This window comes from Rhincodon typus, chromosome 2 (genome assembly GCF_021869965.1).
Source record: "Rhincodon typus isolate 14 chromosome 2, sRhiTyp1.1, whole genome shotgun sequence".
Taxonomy (NCBI): domain Eukaryota; kingdom Metazoa; phylum Chordata; class Chondrichthyes; order Orectolobiformes; family Rhincodontidae; genus Rhincodon; species Rhincodon typus.
In genome coordinates this window covers 97,618,254-97,630,765 of record NC_063333.1, presented here as the reverse complement: position 1 = coordinate 97,630,765, position 12,512 = coordinate 97,618,254, and the positions used below count along the sequence as shown (strand labels likewise).

Sequence of the window (12,512 nt, the reverse complement as noted above, 5' to 3'; positions counted from 1 at the left end):
TATATCAGGTAGAGTCTATCCGATGGATTGATGACTCTGGCATGGGCCCAATTTGTCAAGAATAGGGACATACCCATGTTATTTGATAAAGAGCAAAAGAGGAATTAGAAATGGAATGTTGCACCTTTTAAAAAGGGAATATTTTAGTCTACAGGTGCAATGTGCTTTGATAACACACCACTCCGACCTGCAGGTTCACAACTGATGAGGAATCAAATCATTATAAAAATGAGTCAAAGAATGGAAACTTTGTTGCAGCGGTCAGTTTTCCGATGTCAGATCTGGAAACCATTGGAAATCCTTGCCTAGTGAACAGGTGGATGTCCGCAATCACGCTGCAGCCAGTCAATTAGTTTTGGAGATGTATGGGGCTTGACTATTTGCATATGTAAGCAGGAAATTAACAACCCTGCCATCAGCATCAGCTCATACATTAAAGTCCAGGTACCATTCATAAATGGCCTCCAAACCAGCATCCAGCAGCAGCATATTTGAGGATTGTGCAACCTTGAACATTAAATTGCTGTCACTCTCTTGCCACTTGTCTCATTTTTCTGGACTTAGAAAGTGCTGTAATCCCCTATAACTACTGAGTAACATCTCACAGTACAAAATATAGGGCCCCATTCAGCTATGTTCAGCAATGCTCCTTGCAGGTTCTTCTCCAGGTCTTCTGGGAAAATACTATTCTTCAGCAATGGCACCAAAAGACTTTCCTGGATGACTAAGCCAGCATATAGTCAGAGATCACCAGAGGTTAGCAGCTGTGTGATGTACATTTGGAACTAGATCTAGTGCTGAAAAATATTGGTAATATCCAGTGCTCTACCAGGTTAAGTTGCACAGTGAGATTTCAGAAAAGTGATTCCCATGAGGGCATCAAGCAATCTAAACAGACTTGTGGAGAGGTATTTCAAGTAGGAGATTGCTATCTAAAAGCCTCCACCAGATGAAACATGACGTCTGAATGAATGGGAACCTGTTCATGTAGACAAAGTTTTGCAAATTGCAGGGAAGCATGTAAATCATTTTTACAAACCTAAATCCCAAGAAATAGGTTTGATCCACAACGTTCCCACAGTGCTTTTAGGAAGGGAGTTCCAAAACATTGATTCAGAAACAATGAAGGAGTAGCTGTATAACTCAGATCCAGGACATCACATAACTTAGAGGGTAAATATGGCTATGTTTTCCATGAATCTGCTGCTCTTGCTCTTCTGGGTGGGAGCACTTCTTGGTTTCTGGCAGCTTGTATGTGAGAGATACTGCTGCTATTATGTGTTGGTGCTGGAGACAGTGAACACGAGGGGTCAAATGGCTTATTCTTGCCCCCATTTCCTAAGTTATGTTGGATGCCAAATTGAGATGGTGAGATGTTCTCTTACTGGAGATAGTCATTCCCTAATACTTGTGTGGAATGAATATTACTTGTAACTTGTCAGCCTAAGTTTGAATGCTGCCCAGGTCCTGCAAATGGACACAGTCTATTTCAGTACCTGAGGAGTTCAAGAGGGTGATCAAGAGAAAGTTAGCTTACCTGAAAAGAAGGAGCACGCAGGGCCAAGGGAAGGAGGCTGGCGAGTGGCTGTAGGTAAGTTAGGCCTTTGGAGAACCAGCATATAAATAATGGCCCAATTGGCCTGCTCTAACTATTTGGCAGTTCTAAGTTTGCACGATCAAGCTCCTTTATAATTTTAAAACCCTTTATCAGACCTGCTCTCCATTTCCCTTTGGGAGTCGAGAGTTCCAGCTTTTCAGTAACATTGTTTCTAATGCTTCCATGTTCATTTTACAGTAGATGACCAGAATCATGTGCAGAGTATTCTAGTGAGATCTAGTCATTGAAAATACTTTTTTAAGACTTTACGTAACTACCCCACTTTCAATTCTCCTTTTTTTTTTCCAGAAATAAACCCTAATGCTTTATTTGGAGCTGTTAACCTGCTCTTAACTATTTTTGTACCTCTACCTCTAGAATGTCTACACATTTAAATTCAAAACTGCAAAACTTAAATCTGATTCATCGGTTATGACATCACTTTGCTCTACTGCATCCTGCTTTTGCTGTTTGGTGTGTATGTAGCCTCGGATTGTAGCTTCACCAGGTTGGCACCTCATTTTTAGATATACCAGGTGCGGCTCTGGCATGCTGTATTGAACCAGCGTTGATCTAACTGCTTGATATGAATGGTCAAGTGAAACATAAACCAGGCCATGAGGTTACAGCTTGTGGTTGAGTACAATCTGCTGCTGACGGCCCATCATATTGTGGAGATCCTGGAGGTCAGCAAAGGGATTACGACCAAATCTACTGATGGAATTTAATGCCTTGCAATGTAAAATAAAGCAGGGCAGAGTTATATTTATACAGCTGCATTACCACCAGACCCAAAACCAATGAAGGAGGTGGCGATTGCCGAGTGGTATTATCGCTGGACTCTTAATCTACAAACTCAGCTAATATTGTAGGGACCCAGGTTCGAATCCCACCATGGCAGATTCAATAAAAAAAAACTGGACTTAAGAATCTAATGACGACCATAAAACCATTGGCGATTGCTGGAAAAACCCATTCGGCTTAATAACGTCCTTCAGGGATGGAAATCTGCAATTCTCACCTGATCTGGTCTACATGTGACTCCAATGCCACAGCAATGTGGCCGACTCTCAACTGCTCTCTGAAATAGCCTAGCACGTCACTCACTTGTATCAAATGGCTCAACAAAGAAATGAAACCAGATGGATCACCTGGCATTGACCTAGGCATCAGAAAAGACAACAGCAAAAACAGACCTGTTGACCCTGCAACATTCTCCTCACCAAAAATCTAGGGGCTCATAATGCCAAAGCTGGGAGACCCGTCTCGCAGAGATAGTAGGAACTGCAGATGCAGAATCTGAGATAACAAGGTGTAGAGCTGGATGAACACAGCAGGTCAAGCAGCATCATAGGAGCAGGAAGGCTGGCATTTCGGGCCTAGACCCTTCATCAGAAATGGGGGAGGGGAAGGGGGTTCTGAAATAAATAGGGAGAGAGGGGGAGGTGGATAGAAGATGGATAGAGGAAAAGATAGGTGGAGAGGAAACAGACAGGTCAAAGAGGCAGGGATGGAGCCAGTAAAGGTGAGTGTAGGTGGGGAGATAGGGGGGAGATAGATCAGTCCAGGGAGGACGGACAGGTTAAGGGGGCGGATGAGGTTAGTAGGTAGGAAATGGGGGTGCGGCTTGAGGTGGGAGGAGGGGATAGGTGGGAGGAAGAACAGGTTAGGGAGGCGGGGACGAGCTGGACTGGTTTTGGGATGCGGTAGGGGTAGGGGAGATTTTGAAGCTTGTGAAATCCACATTGATACCATTGGGCTGCAGGGTTCCCAAGCGGAATATGAGTTGCTGTTCCTGCAACCTTCGGGTGGCATCGTTGTGGCACTGCAGGAGGCCCAGGATGGACATGTCGTCTGAGGAATGGGAGGTGCAGTTGTTTATTGCGAACCGAGTGTAGGTGTTCTGCAAAGCGGTTCCCAAGCCTCCGCTTGGTTTCCCCGATGTAGAGGAGGCCACAACGGGTACAGCGGATGCAGTATACCACATTAGCAGATGTGCAGGTGAACATCTGCTTGATGTGCAAAGTCTTCTTGGAGCCTGGGATGGGGGTGAGGGAGGTGGTGTGGGGGCAGGGGTAGCACTTCCTGCGGTTGCAGGGAAAAGTGCCGGGTGTGGTGGGACTGGAGGGGAGTGTGGAGCAGACAAGGGAGTCACGGAGAGTGTGGTCCCTCCGGAAAGCAGATAAGGGTGGGGAGGGAAAAATGTCTTTGGTGGTGGGGTCGGATTGTAGATGGCGGAAGTGTCGAAGGATGATGCGTTGGATCCGGAGGTTGGTGGGGTGGTACGTGAGGACGAGGGGGATTCTTTTTTGGTTGTTATTGTGGGGCCGGGGTGTGAGGGATGAGTTGCGGGAAATGCGGGAAACACGGTGGAGGGCGTTCACAAGCTTCAAAATCTCCCCTCCCCCTACCACATCCCAAAACCAGCCCAGCTCGCCCCCACCTCCCTAACCGGTTCTTCCTCCCACCTATCCCCTCCTCCCACCTCAAGCCGCAACCCCATTTCCTACCGACTAACCTCATCCCGCTCCCTTGACCTGTCCGTCCTCCCTGGACTGACCTATCTTCTCCCTATCTCCCCACCTACACTCACCTTTACTGGCTCCATCCCCACCTCTTTGACCTGTCTGTTTCCTCTCCACCTATCTTCTCCTCTATCCATTTTCTATCCACCTCCCCCTCTCTCCCTATGTATTTCAGAACCCCCTTTCCCCTCCCCCATTTCTGATGAAGGGTCTAGGCTCGAAACGTCAGCCTTCCTGCTCCTATGATGCTGCTTGGCCTGCTGTGTTCATCCAGCTCTACACCTTGTTATCTCAGACCTGTCTCGCAAACTGGTAAAGCAACAGCCTGATGTAGTTGTACTCAGGAAATGATACCTTGCAGACAACTTCCCAGACGCCACCCTTGCCATCCCTGGATATGTCCTGTCACACAAGCAGTAGAGACGCAGCAGAGGTGGCACAGTAGTATACAATTGGGAGGGAGTTGCTCTGGAAGTACTCAGCGTTTACTCCAGACCCCATGAAATGTTATGGCTTTGAGTTAAACATGGGCAAGGAAACCTCCTGCTGATTACCACATATCATCCTTCTTTAACTGATGAATCAGTAATCCTCCATGATGAACACTGCTCAGAGGAGGTATTGAGGGTGGCAAGGGCACAAAATGAACCATTGGCAGGGATTTCAATGTCCCCCACCTAGAGTTGCTGGGTACTACCACAGCAGTACCACTGACTGAGCTGGTTGGGTCCTAAAGGACATAGTTGCTGAAACAGGTCTGCAGTAGATAAGAGATAAAATATACTTGACCTCATCCTTACTAATCTGCCAGCTGCAGGTACATCAGTCCATGACAGTTTCGGTAAGCATGACTACTGCACAGTCCTTGGGGAGAATACTTTCCACTATGTTGCGTGGCACTATCACCATGCTAAATGGGACAGACTTCGAACAGAGATAGCAGCTCAAGATTGGGTATCCATGGGGCGCTATGGGCCATCAGCAGCAGAATTGTACTTCAGCACAATCTGCAATCTCATGGTCTGGCATATCCTCCACTATATTGCCAGGGGATCAAGCCTGGTTCAATGCAGCGTGCAAGAGGGCAAGTCAGGAGCAGCAGCAGGCATACCCAAAAATAAAGGTGTCAACCTGGTGAAGCTACTAAACAGACAGACAGAGCTAAGCAATTCCACAACCAGTGGATCAGATCAAAACGCTGAAATCCTGCCACATCCAGCTGTGAATGGTGGTGAGCAATTCAATAGCTCACCTGAGATGGCGGCTCCATAAATATCCCCATCCTCAACAATGGAGGAGCCCAATCAGTGCAAAAGATAAGGCTGAAGTATTTGCAGCAATCTTCAATCAGGAATGCCAAGTGGTGATCCATCTCGGCCTCTACCAGTGGTTCCCTGCATCACAGATACCACAGTCTTCAGCCAATACCATTCACTTCAGGTGATATCAAGGAATGGCTGGAGGCACTGGATAGTGCAAAGGTTATGGACCCTGACAACATTTTGGCAATATTACTAAAGACAGCTCCAGAGCTCGCTGTACCCCTAGCGAGGCTGTTCCAGTACAATTACAATACTGTCATCTACCCGACAATGTGGAAAATTGCCCAAGTATGTCCTGTATGCTGAAAGCAGGACAAATCCCATCCGACCAATTACTGCCCCATCAGTCTATTCTCGATCATCAGTAAAATGATGGAACCTGTCATCAACAGTACTATCAAACAGCATCTGTTCAGTAATAACCTGCTTGGTTGATGCCCAGTTTGGGTTCTGCCAAGGGCACTCATCTCCTGGCCTTATTACAGCCTTGGTTCAAATGTGGACAGAAGAGCTGAATTCCAGATGCGAGGTGAAAGGGACAGTGCTTAGTGTGAAAGCCACACTCGACTAAAAATAGCATCAAGGAGGCTGAGCAAAACTGGAATCAAGGGTATTGGGGGCAAAGTCTCCACTAGTTGGAGTCATACCTGGCACACAGGAAGATGGTTGTGTTTGTTGGACCTCAATCATCACAGCTTCAGAACGTCTTTGCAGGAGCTCCTCAGGATAGTGTCTGAGGCCCAACTATCTTCAGGTGCTTCACCAATGACCTTCCCTCCATCATTAGGTCAGAAGTGGTGATGTTCTCCAAAGATGGCCCAACATTAAGCACCATGTGACTCCTGAAATACTGAAGGAGTCCATGTTCAAAAGCAACAAGATCTGGTTGAAATCCAGGCTTGGGCTGAAAAGTAGCAAGTAACTTTCAAGCCACACAAATGCCGGGCAATGACCATCTGCAATAAGAGACATCTAAACACTGTTCCATGGCATTCAATGATGCTACCATCACTGAATCCTGCCACTATCAACACCCTTGGGGCTACCATTTACTAGAAGCACAACTGGACTTGCCACATAAACACAGCAGCTACAAGAGCAGGTCAGAGGTTAGGAAAACTGCAGCAAGTAATTCACCTCCTGACTCCCCAAAGCCTGACCACTATCCACAAGGCACAAGTCAGGAGTGTGATGGAGTATTCCCCACTTGCCTGGATGGGTGCAGCTCTAACACACTCAAAGCTTGACATTATCCTGGGCAAAGCAGCCTAGTTGATTGGCACCACATCCACAAGCATCACTCCCTTCACCATCAACGCTCAGCAGCACCAGTGTATACAAAATGTATAAAATGCACTGCAGAATTTTACCATAGATCTTTAGGCAGCACCTGCCAAACCTATGACCACCTCCATCTAGAAGGACAAGGACAGCAGATATAAGGAAACACCACCACCTGCAAATTCCCCTCTAAACCACTGAACATCCTGACCTGAGATAGTAGGAACTGCAGATGCTGGAGAATCCGAGACAACAAGGTGCAGGGCTGGATGAACACAGCAGGCCAAGCAGCATCATAGGAGCAGAGAGGCTGACGTTTCGGGCCTAGAACATCCTGACCTGGTGTTCCTTCACTGTCGCTGGGTCAAAATGCTGGTATTCCCTCACTAAGGGCATTGTGGATCTACCTACAGCACATGGACTGCAACGGTTCAAGAAGGGAGCTCATACTACCTTCCCAAGGGCAACTAGGGACAGGCAATAAACACAGGCCAGTCAGTGCCATTACCCACAAGTGAATAAAACAAAGCACTTTTTTTATTGAAGTCATGCTGCTGTGGTAATATAGCCATTAACTTGCACACAGCAAATTTCCACAACAGCAATGGCATATGACCAGATTTTTTTTCCTGAGATATTGATCAAGGTATAAAATATTGGACACAGAGGTTAACTTCTCTCTTCTCCTTTAAAACTGTAACATGGCATCTTTCACATCCAGCTAATGAAGCAGATGCTTCAGTTTAATTTTTCATTCAAAAGATGGCACTTTTAACAATAGGCATTTCTCAGTACCAAGTTGATGTTTGAGCTTTTATTTATGGCCCAAATCCTGAAGTCGAAGCCTACCCGTGACGACAGACAGATAGCAATATGGGTGAGTTTAAACTTACCTCTGAAGTGGCATAGTAAACCACTCAATTATATCAATAGGAGTTTGGTATGGCCAAGAAATGCCAACATTTTGAGTAACACTTGTGAATGAGTTAAAAAAATTACACCAGTGATATGCAGGTGACGAAACGGGTTTCATGAGAATAAATAGCATGTTGCTTAGGTCTGGGAAAGAATTCTGCAGGACACTTCGAAGATGGAGTGGATAGCGGAGGAAGTGGTCCAGGGTGCAGGGAGCAAGTGGTGTTCATGTGTTGAGTGAGAGAGAGGGAGAGAGAGATTGGATGAGTAAGCGAGAGAAAGACAGAGAGAGAGAGAGAGAGAGAGAGAGAGAGAGAGTGAGTGAGTGACTGGATGAGTGAGAGAGACAGAAAGAGAGAGAGAGAGAGAGAGATATGTTAGAGTTAGGAATGGACCTAAGATTGAGGTGGCAGATGTAACCACAGAAGGTTAGAGTCAGGGGCAGCATGAATACAAGGCAGGAAATGCTGCAAGTTCACACAGGGATTTGTAGATAAGCATGAGCTGAAGGTGATGGTATTTGGTGAATAGAGCACTATCAAGTTGTACAATATAGTGAAAAATATTTAATTAATTTTTTAATAGCAATGACTAATTGGATTGTTGTGGCAAAATGTCTATAAACTTAAACCAACAATTTCCATTTAATACAGGGCCTTTAATATAGGAAAGCATTCTAGGGTATTTTAAAGGTCCAAACTGAAACAATAAGTGAGCCAATAAAAGGAGATCTTAAGATAAGTCACCAAAATGTGTAACAGGTAGCCTTAAGGCGAATGTTAAAGGAGAAGCAAATGTTTGATGAAAGAATTCCAAAAGATAAAGCCCATATGCATGAAGACAAGCCACAAATGATGACAGCAAGGGGAGTGAGGAATGTACAAGTGGCCAAAGATGTTCTTAAAACTAACAGGCTGTAGAAGCTTACGGAAATCTAGGAGGGCCAAGATAATTGACGGATTTTGTATTAATGAGCAAGAACAAGGATTCTGATAGAAAGTTGGTAATGCAGAAAAACGGAGTAATATTGTTAAGAGGATAGCAGGGCACAACACTGCTCGAAATAAAAACACAGTACTGAAGAAACTCAGCGGGTGGGTGACCTCTGTAGCGAGGGAAAAATTTACCATTTCAAATCCAGTATGACTCTTCATTTCCAGCATCTGCACTATTTTGCTATTATTTAAATGTTGCTTGATGTGGTCCAGCTGGAATAGCAAGGAATGGCCAAAACAATTATTGGCCATGTGTACTATAGTCTGCACCATTCAGACCTAAATGAGTGGAGGTAGGAGCTGTACTGGGAAATGACAAGTTTGAGAGAGAGTCAGAAGTTTTACAAAGACAAGAGCCTCTATGCAGTGGTGATAACTGAACAGATTGTAAAAGGTATAAAAATACTTTGGCAAAAGGAGTGCGAAAGGCTAGATCATCTGAAATTTGATAGTGTAAGTGACTTAAACAGTGGTGTTGCAGAGGGCAGCATTCTCCAGAGACAATTACATAAGATAACACTGGAATGGAAAATAGGGATAGTGAGGAATAAACAAGTAAACAGAGACCGCCTTCTCTGTAAATAAGACAATTGAAATGGAAAGGCTCATTGAGATGGCAAGGTCAAGTGGTGGATAAATATGTTTGAATGTTCATTTGGAGGCCAAATTTAGGGGAGACCAATGGAATTAAGGAAGAAAGGGCTAGACGATTTGAAGTGGAGGCTGAAATCAATGAAAACAAGAATTTGCTCAGTGTAGAAATTGAAGGAGGGAAGAATCTGGATATCTGAGTGAGAAGTTCAGGGTGATGGTTGAGTGAGGAATGGAGAATATGGACTTTAAAAAAGGATAGAGGAGTGAAACTAGGCAAGAAGGTGCTGGAGGAGTAGGAACAGACAAAGATGAGACCCACATACGTTATAGCCAAATGGGCAGGACAGGTGGTGGATGCGTGGATTTGCGTGGAGCAAAGCAATTAGAGTAAAGTTACTATCACTCGTAAGCTATGTTTTAGGAAAGATCATTACGGGAATAAAAGTGCTTCAAGTCTTAACTGACAGGGCCTATTTCATTACTAGATGAACATTCTGCACAGCAGAGCTGAATATTTAGTTGCATGCTGGTGCAGATTTGCTTTGCAAGTTAACATTAACTAGATTAAAGGGTCTGGTTAAGTTTAGCATTCGCCACAGGTGGCTACCAATAAGTCCATTATACCAGCAGAGGTACAACAACAGCAATCAGATTTAGGCAGAAAATGGCATACTAGCCCTGCCAATCTTTTAGTTCCATATCTGTTTTAACTCTTACCTTTTAATACAAATTGTAGCTGCTCAACCCATTCTTCTGCCTCATTTGAAGAAGCTGCAGCGAACTGAAAAATTTAAAATGAATGATAAATGTCAGAAACACATGCTGTCAGAAATTTGTGCTTCCTATCTTCAGTAGTTTTTTTTATTTGAAGAACATTTATAATTGTGTTCAAATTAACTTAGACAAATATTAAGTAACTAAAGTAGAGGATGACAATTTTATTTCCTTGCAGCAGCTAGCAACTATGTGAATACTGTTCATCTTTATCAATGTCAAATGCAAAGCTGATGAGCAAAATTTACCCTTGGCAATTAAGAGACATCAGTGGCTTTTTTCTTTTAACTGCTATTTCAGACCCTCCAAAGCAAAACGCACTAGTCAGAATTAGAATCAGCAACTCAACCTGACAATTTAATAAACTAGCTTTTAACAGAAGCAAAAAATTATTACACCAGCAGTCTGTATCGTTAAAAGATTCCATTGATTGAAAGATTCCATTAAATATATTGTCTATGTTGAATGTCATTTTCAGATACTGTAAAGGTTTTAGTAGTTGTTCAACCAAAAAAAAATACTAAAACTAATTAACAAGAATAATTTTGTTACATAATAAATGGTTACATAAGAACATGAAGAGTGTCATCTAGAATTGTCTTTATTGTTTACAGGTATGCGATAACATTGGCCCAACTTCTGCAGTGGTAACAACAATAATTATCCACTAAGACTGAGAACGACCTGTTGTCTTTTTAAGCTGTCTTTAACACATTAAAAGCATCAAGGTCCTTCACAGGAGGTGCAACAAAAATTGAGCCAGACAAGGAAATACTACTGCAGATGAAAGGAGGTTTAAAACAAGAATTGAGATGGAGAGGCAAAGAGGTGTATTGAGGAAATTCCAGAGTACAGGGCCCAGGTAGCTAAAATCACAGCCACCAATAGTGAAGCAATAAAATTGGGGATTGTTAAATTACCAGAACTAGAGTAGAGACACATCAGAGATTTGTGGGATGAAAGAAGATTATAAAGATAAGAAAGCCAAGGTCATGCAGAGTTTGAAAACAAGGGAGCGAATTTTAAAATCAAGACATGACATGAGAAGGAGTTAACGCAATTGAGCGAGCACAAGTTATGAGAAAACAGGACATTGTGTGAATTAGGCCATTCAGAGCAGAGTTTGCTTGATTTCAAATTAATGTTAGGAAAGACTTCAGAGGCAAATCAGGGGTATATTAGAATAGTTAAAGCTGGAGACAACAAAGACATGGGTGAGGGCAGCATCTGGAGTCTGCACAAATTGACACAATCACCAAAGGGTGGAATTGAACCCAGATCCCTGGTGCTGTAAGGCAGCAGCGTTAACCATGGGCCACCGTGCCACCCACAGCACTATCAACAATTATTTTAGTAAACTTAGATACAAACCGGTTACACCATTTCATGATGAGCTGTAGTGGGGCCAATACAATTTTTACTCAATTATTAGACTCTACTCATCTCCAATCTATGGTTTCCTGGTCAGGTGTAATTTAGAAAGGCTTACAAAATGTGACTAACTCATTGCAAATTGCAGCAGTTCTGAAGTGCCTAAATCCAGATTTGTGTTGGCAACCTCTAAACATTAGTATCTAGGATTCCTGCCTTATCCTCCTTCCTGTGCATAGCTAGAGATAGAAATCAGGTCAGGGTTTCCAGATGTGCACTGGTCACCATTCTATACGCAAGCCTCAGACTTCAGAATCAGTAGTCCAGACCTCTGGATTACTAGCCCAGTAATATTACTGTTATGCTACCATTTGACAAACTATTACAGGGAAAGCATTTTGTTGGAGGGGGGAGGGAGCGTGTTGGGGGTGAAGATGTGGTAGGAGGATGTTGGAGGAAAGGGGGGAGGGACAGAAACATTATGACTGGCTAAAAGTGAGCCAGAAACATCAAAACTCATGATTTCTCAAATGCAATTTTTATAAAATCTGACGGGTTCAGCAAGTTAGTGTGGCCACTGCCCAAAATTGGACATTCTAAATCTGTCCCACAGTCAGAGTAATCTGGCATCACAAAAAAACTGGCCATACTAAATTAAACAGCAACCAAGAGCTATCGGTTACAGAGAAGAATGGAAACCAAGGTCAAAGAGGTCACAAGGTTCAGATGCAACCAGTTACAACCACCTGAGGGTTGTGTACTCGAGAAGTATCGATTAGACGGTCTAGCCTCTTCCAGCCAGTGCCTGATGACGTGCACCTTATACTTCCGCAGCATGGCAACAGTGAAGGGTGTTGGTGTGACCTCACTGGATACTTTGAAGCCGGCTCATGACCCCATCGACCAGGGCCACAAAAACATCCTGGAAGGTCCTGGGCGAGGGGGATAAAAACACACACCAGGAAGCCAGCCCCTCAGAGAACAGTCACATTAAGATTCATAGCGGAAGACTGTGAAGCAACCCAAGACCTAGGCAAAGGACTGCCCTGGCAAGACCCACCTTTGTGGAAGAGAGTCAGCCCTTCATCAGACAGGGAGATTCTAATTGCCCAGCTCCAACACGTGGATTGTTGCCGGT

At 44.0% G+C, this 12,512-nt stretch overlaps 1 protein-coding gene across 3 annotated transcripts in view; it reads right to left on the bottom strand.

Annotated features, from left to right (window-relative positions):
- The window catches only part of skap2 (src kinase associated phosphoprotein 2), a 259,416-nt gene that overhangs the window by 87,315 nt on the left and 159,589 nt on the right, over positions 1–12,512 (bottom strand). For all 3 annotated transcript variants that reach the window (XM_048613889.1, XM_048613882.1, XM_048613874.1), the window contains exon 8: positions 9,947–10,010. In XM_048613889.1, the coding sequence (XP_048469846.1) occupies positions 9,947–10,010 (64 nt within the window). The remainder of the gene's footprint in view (positions 1–9,946; positions 10,011–12,512) is intronic.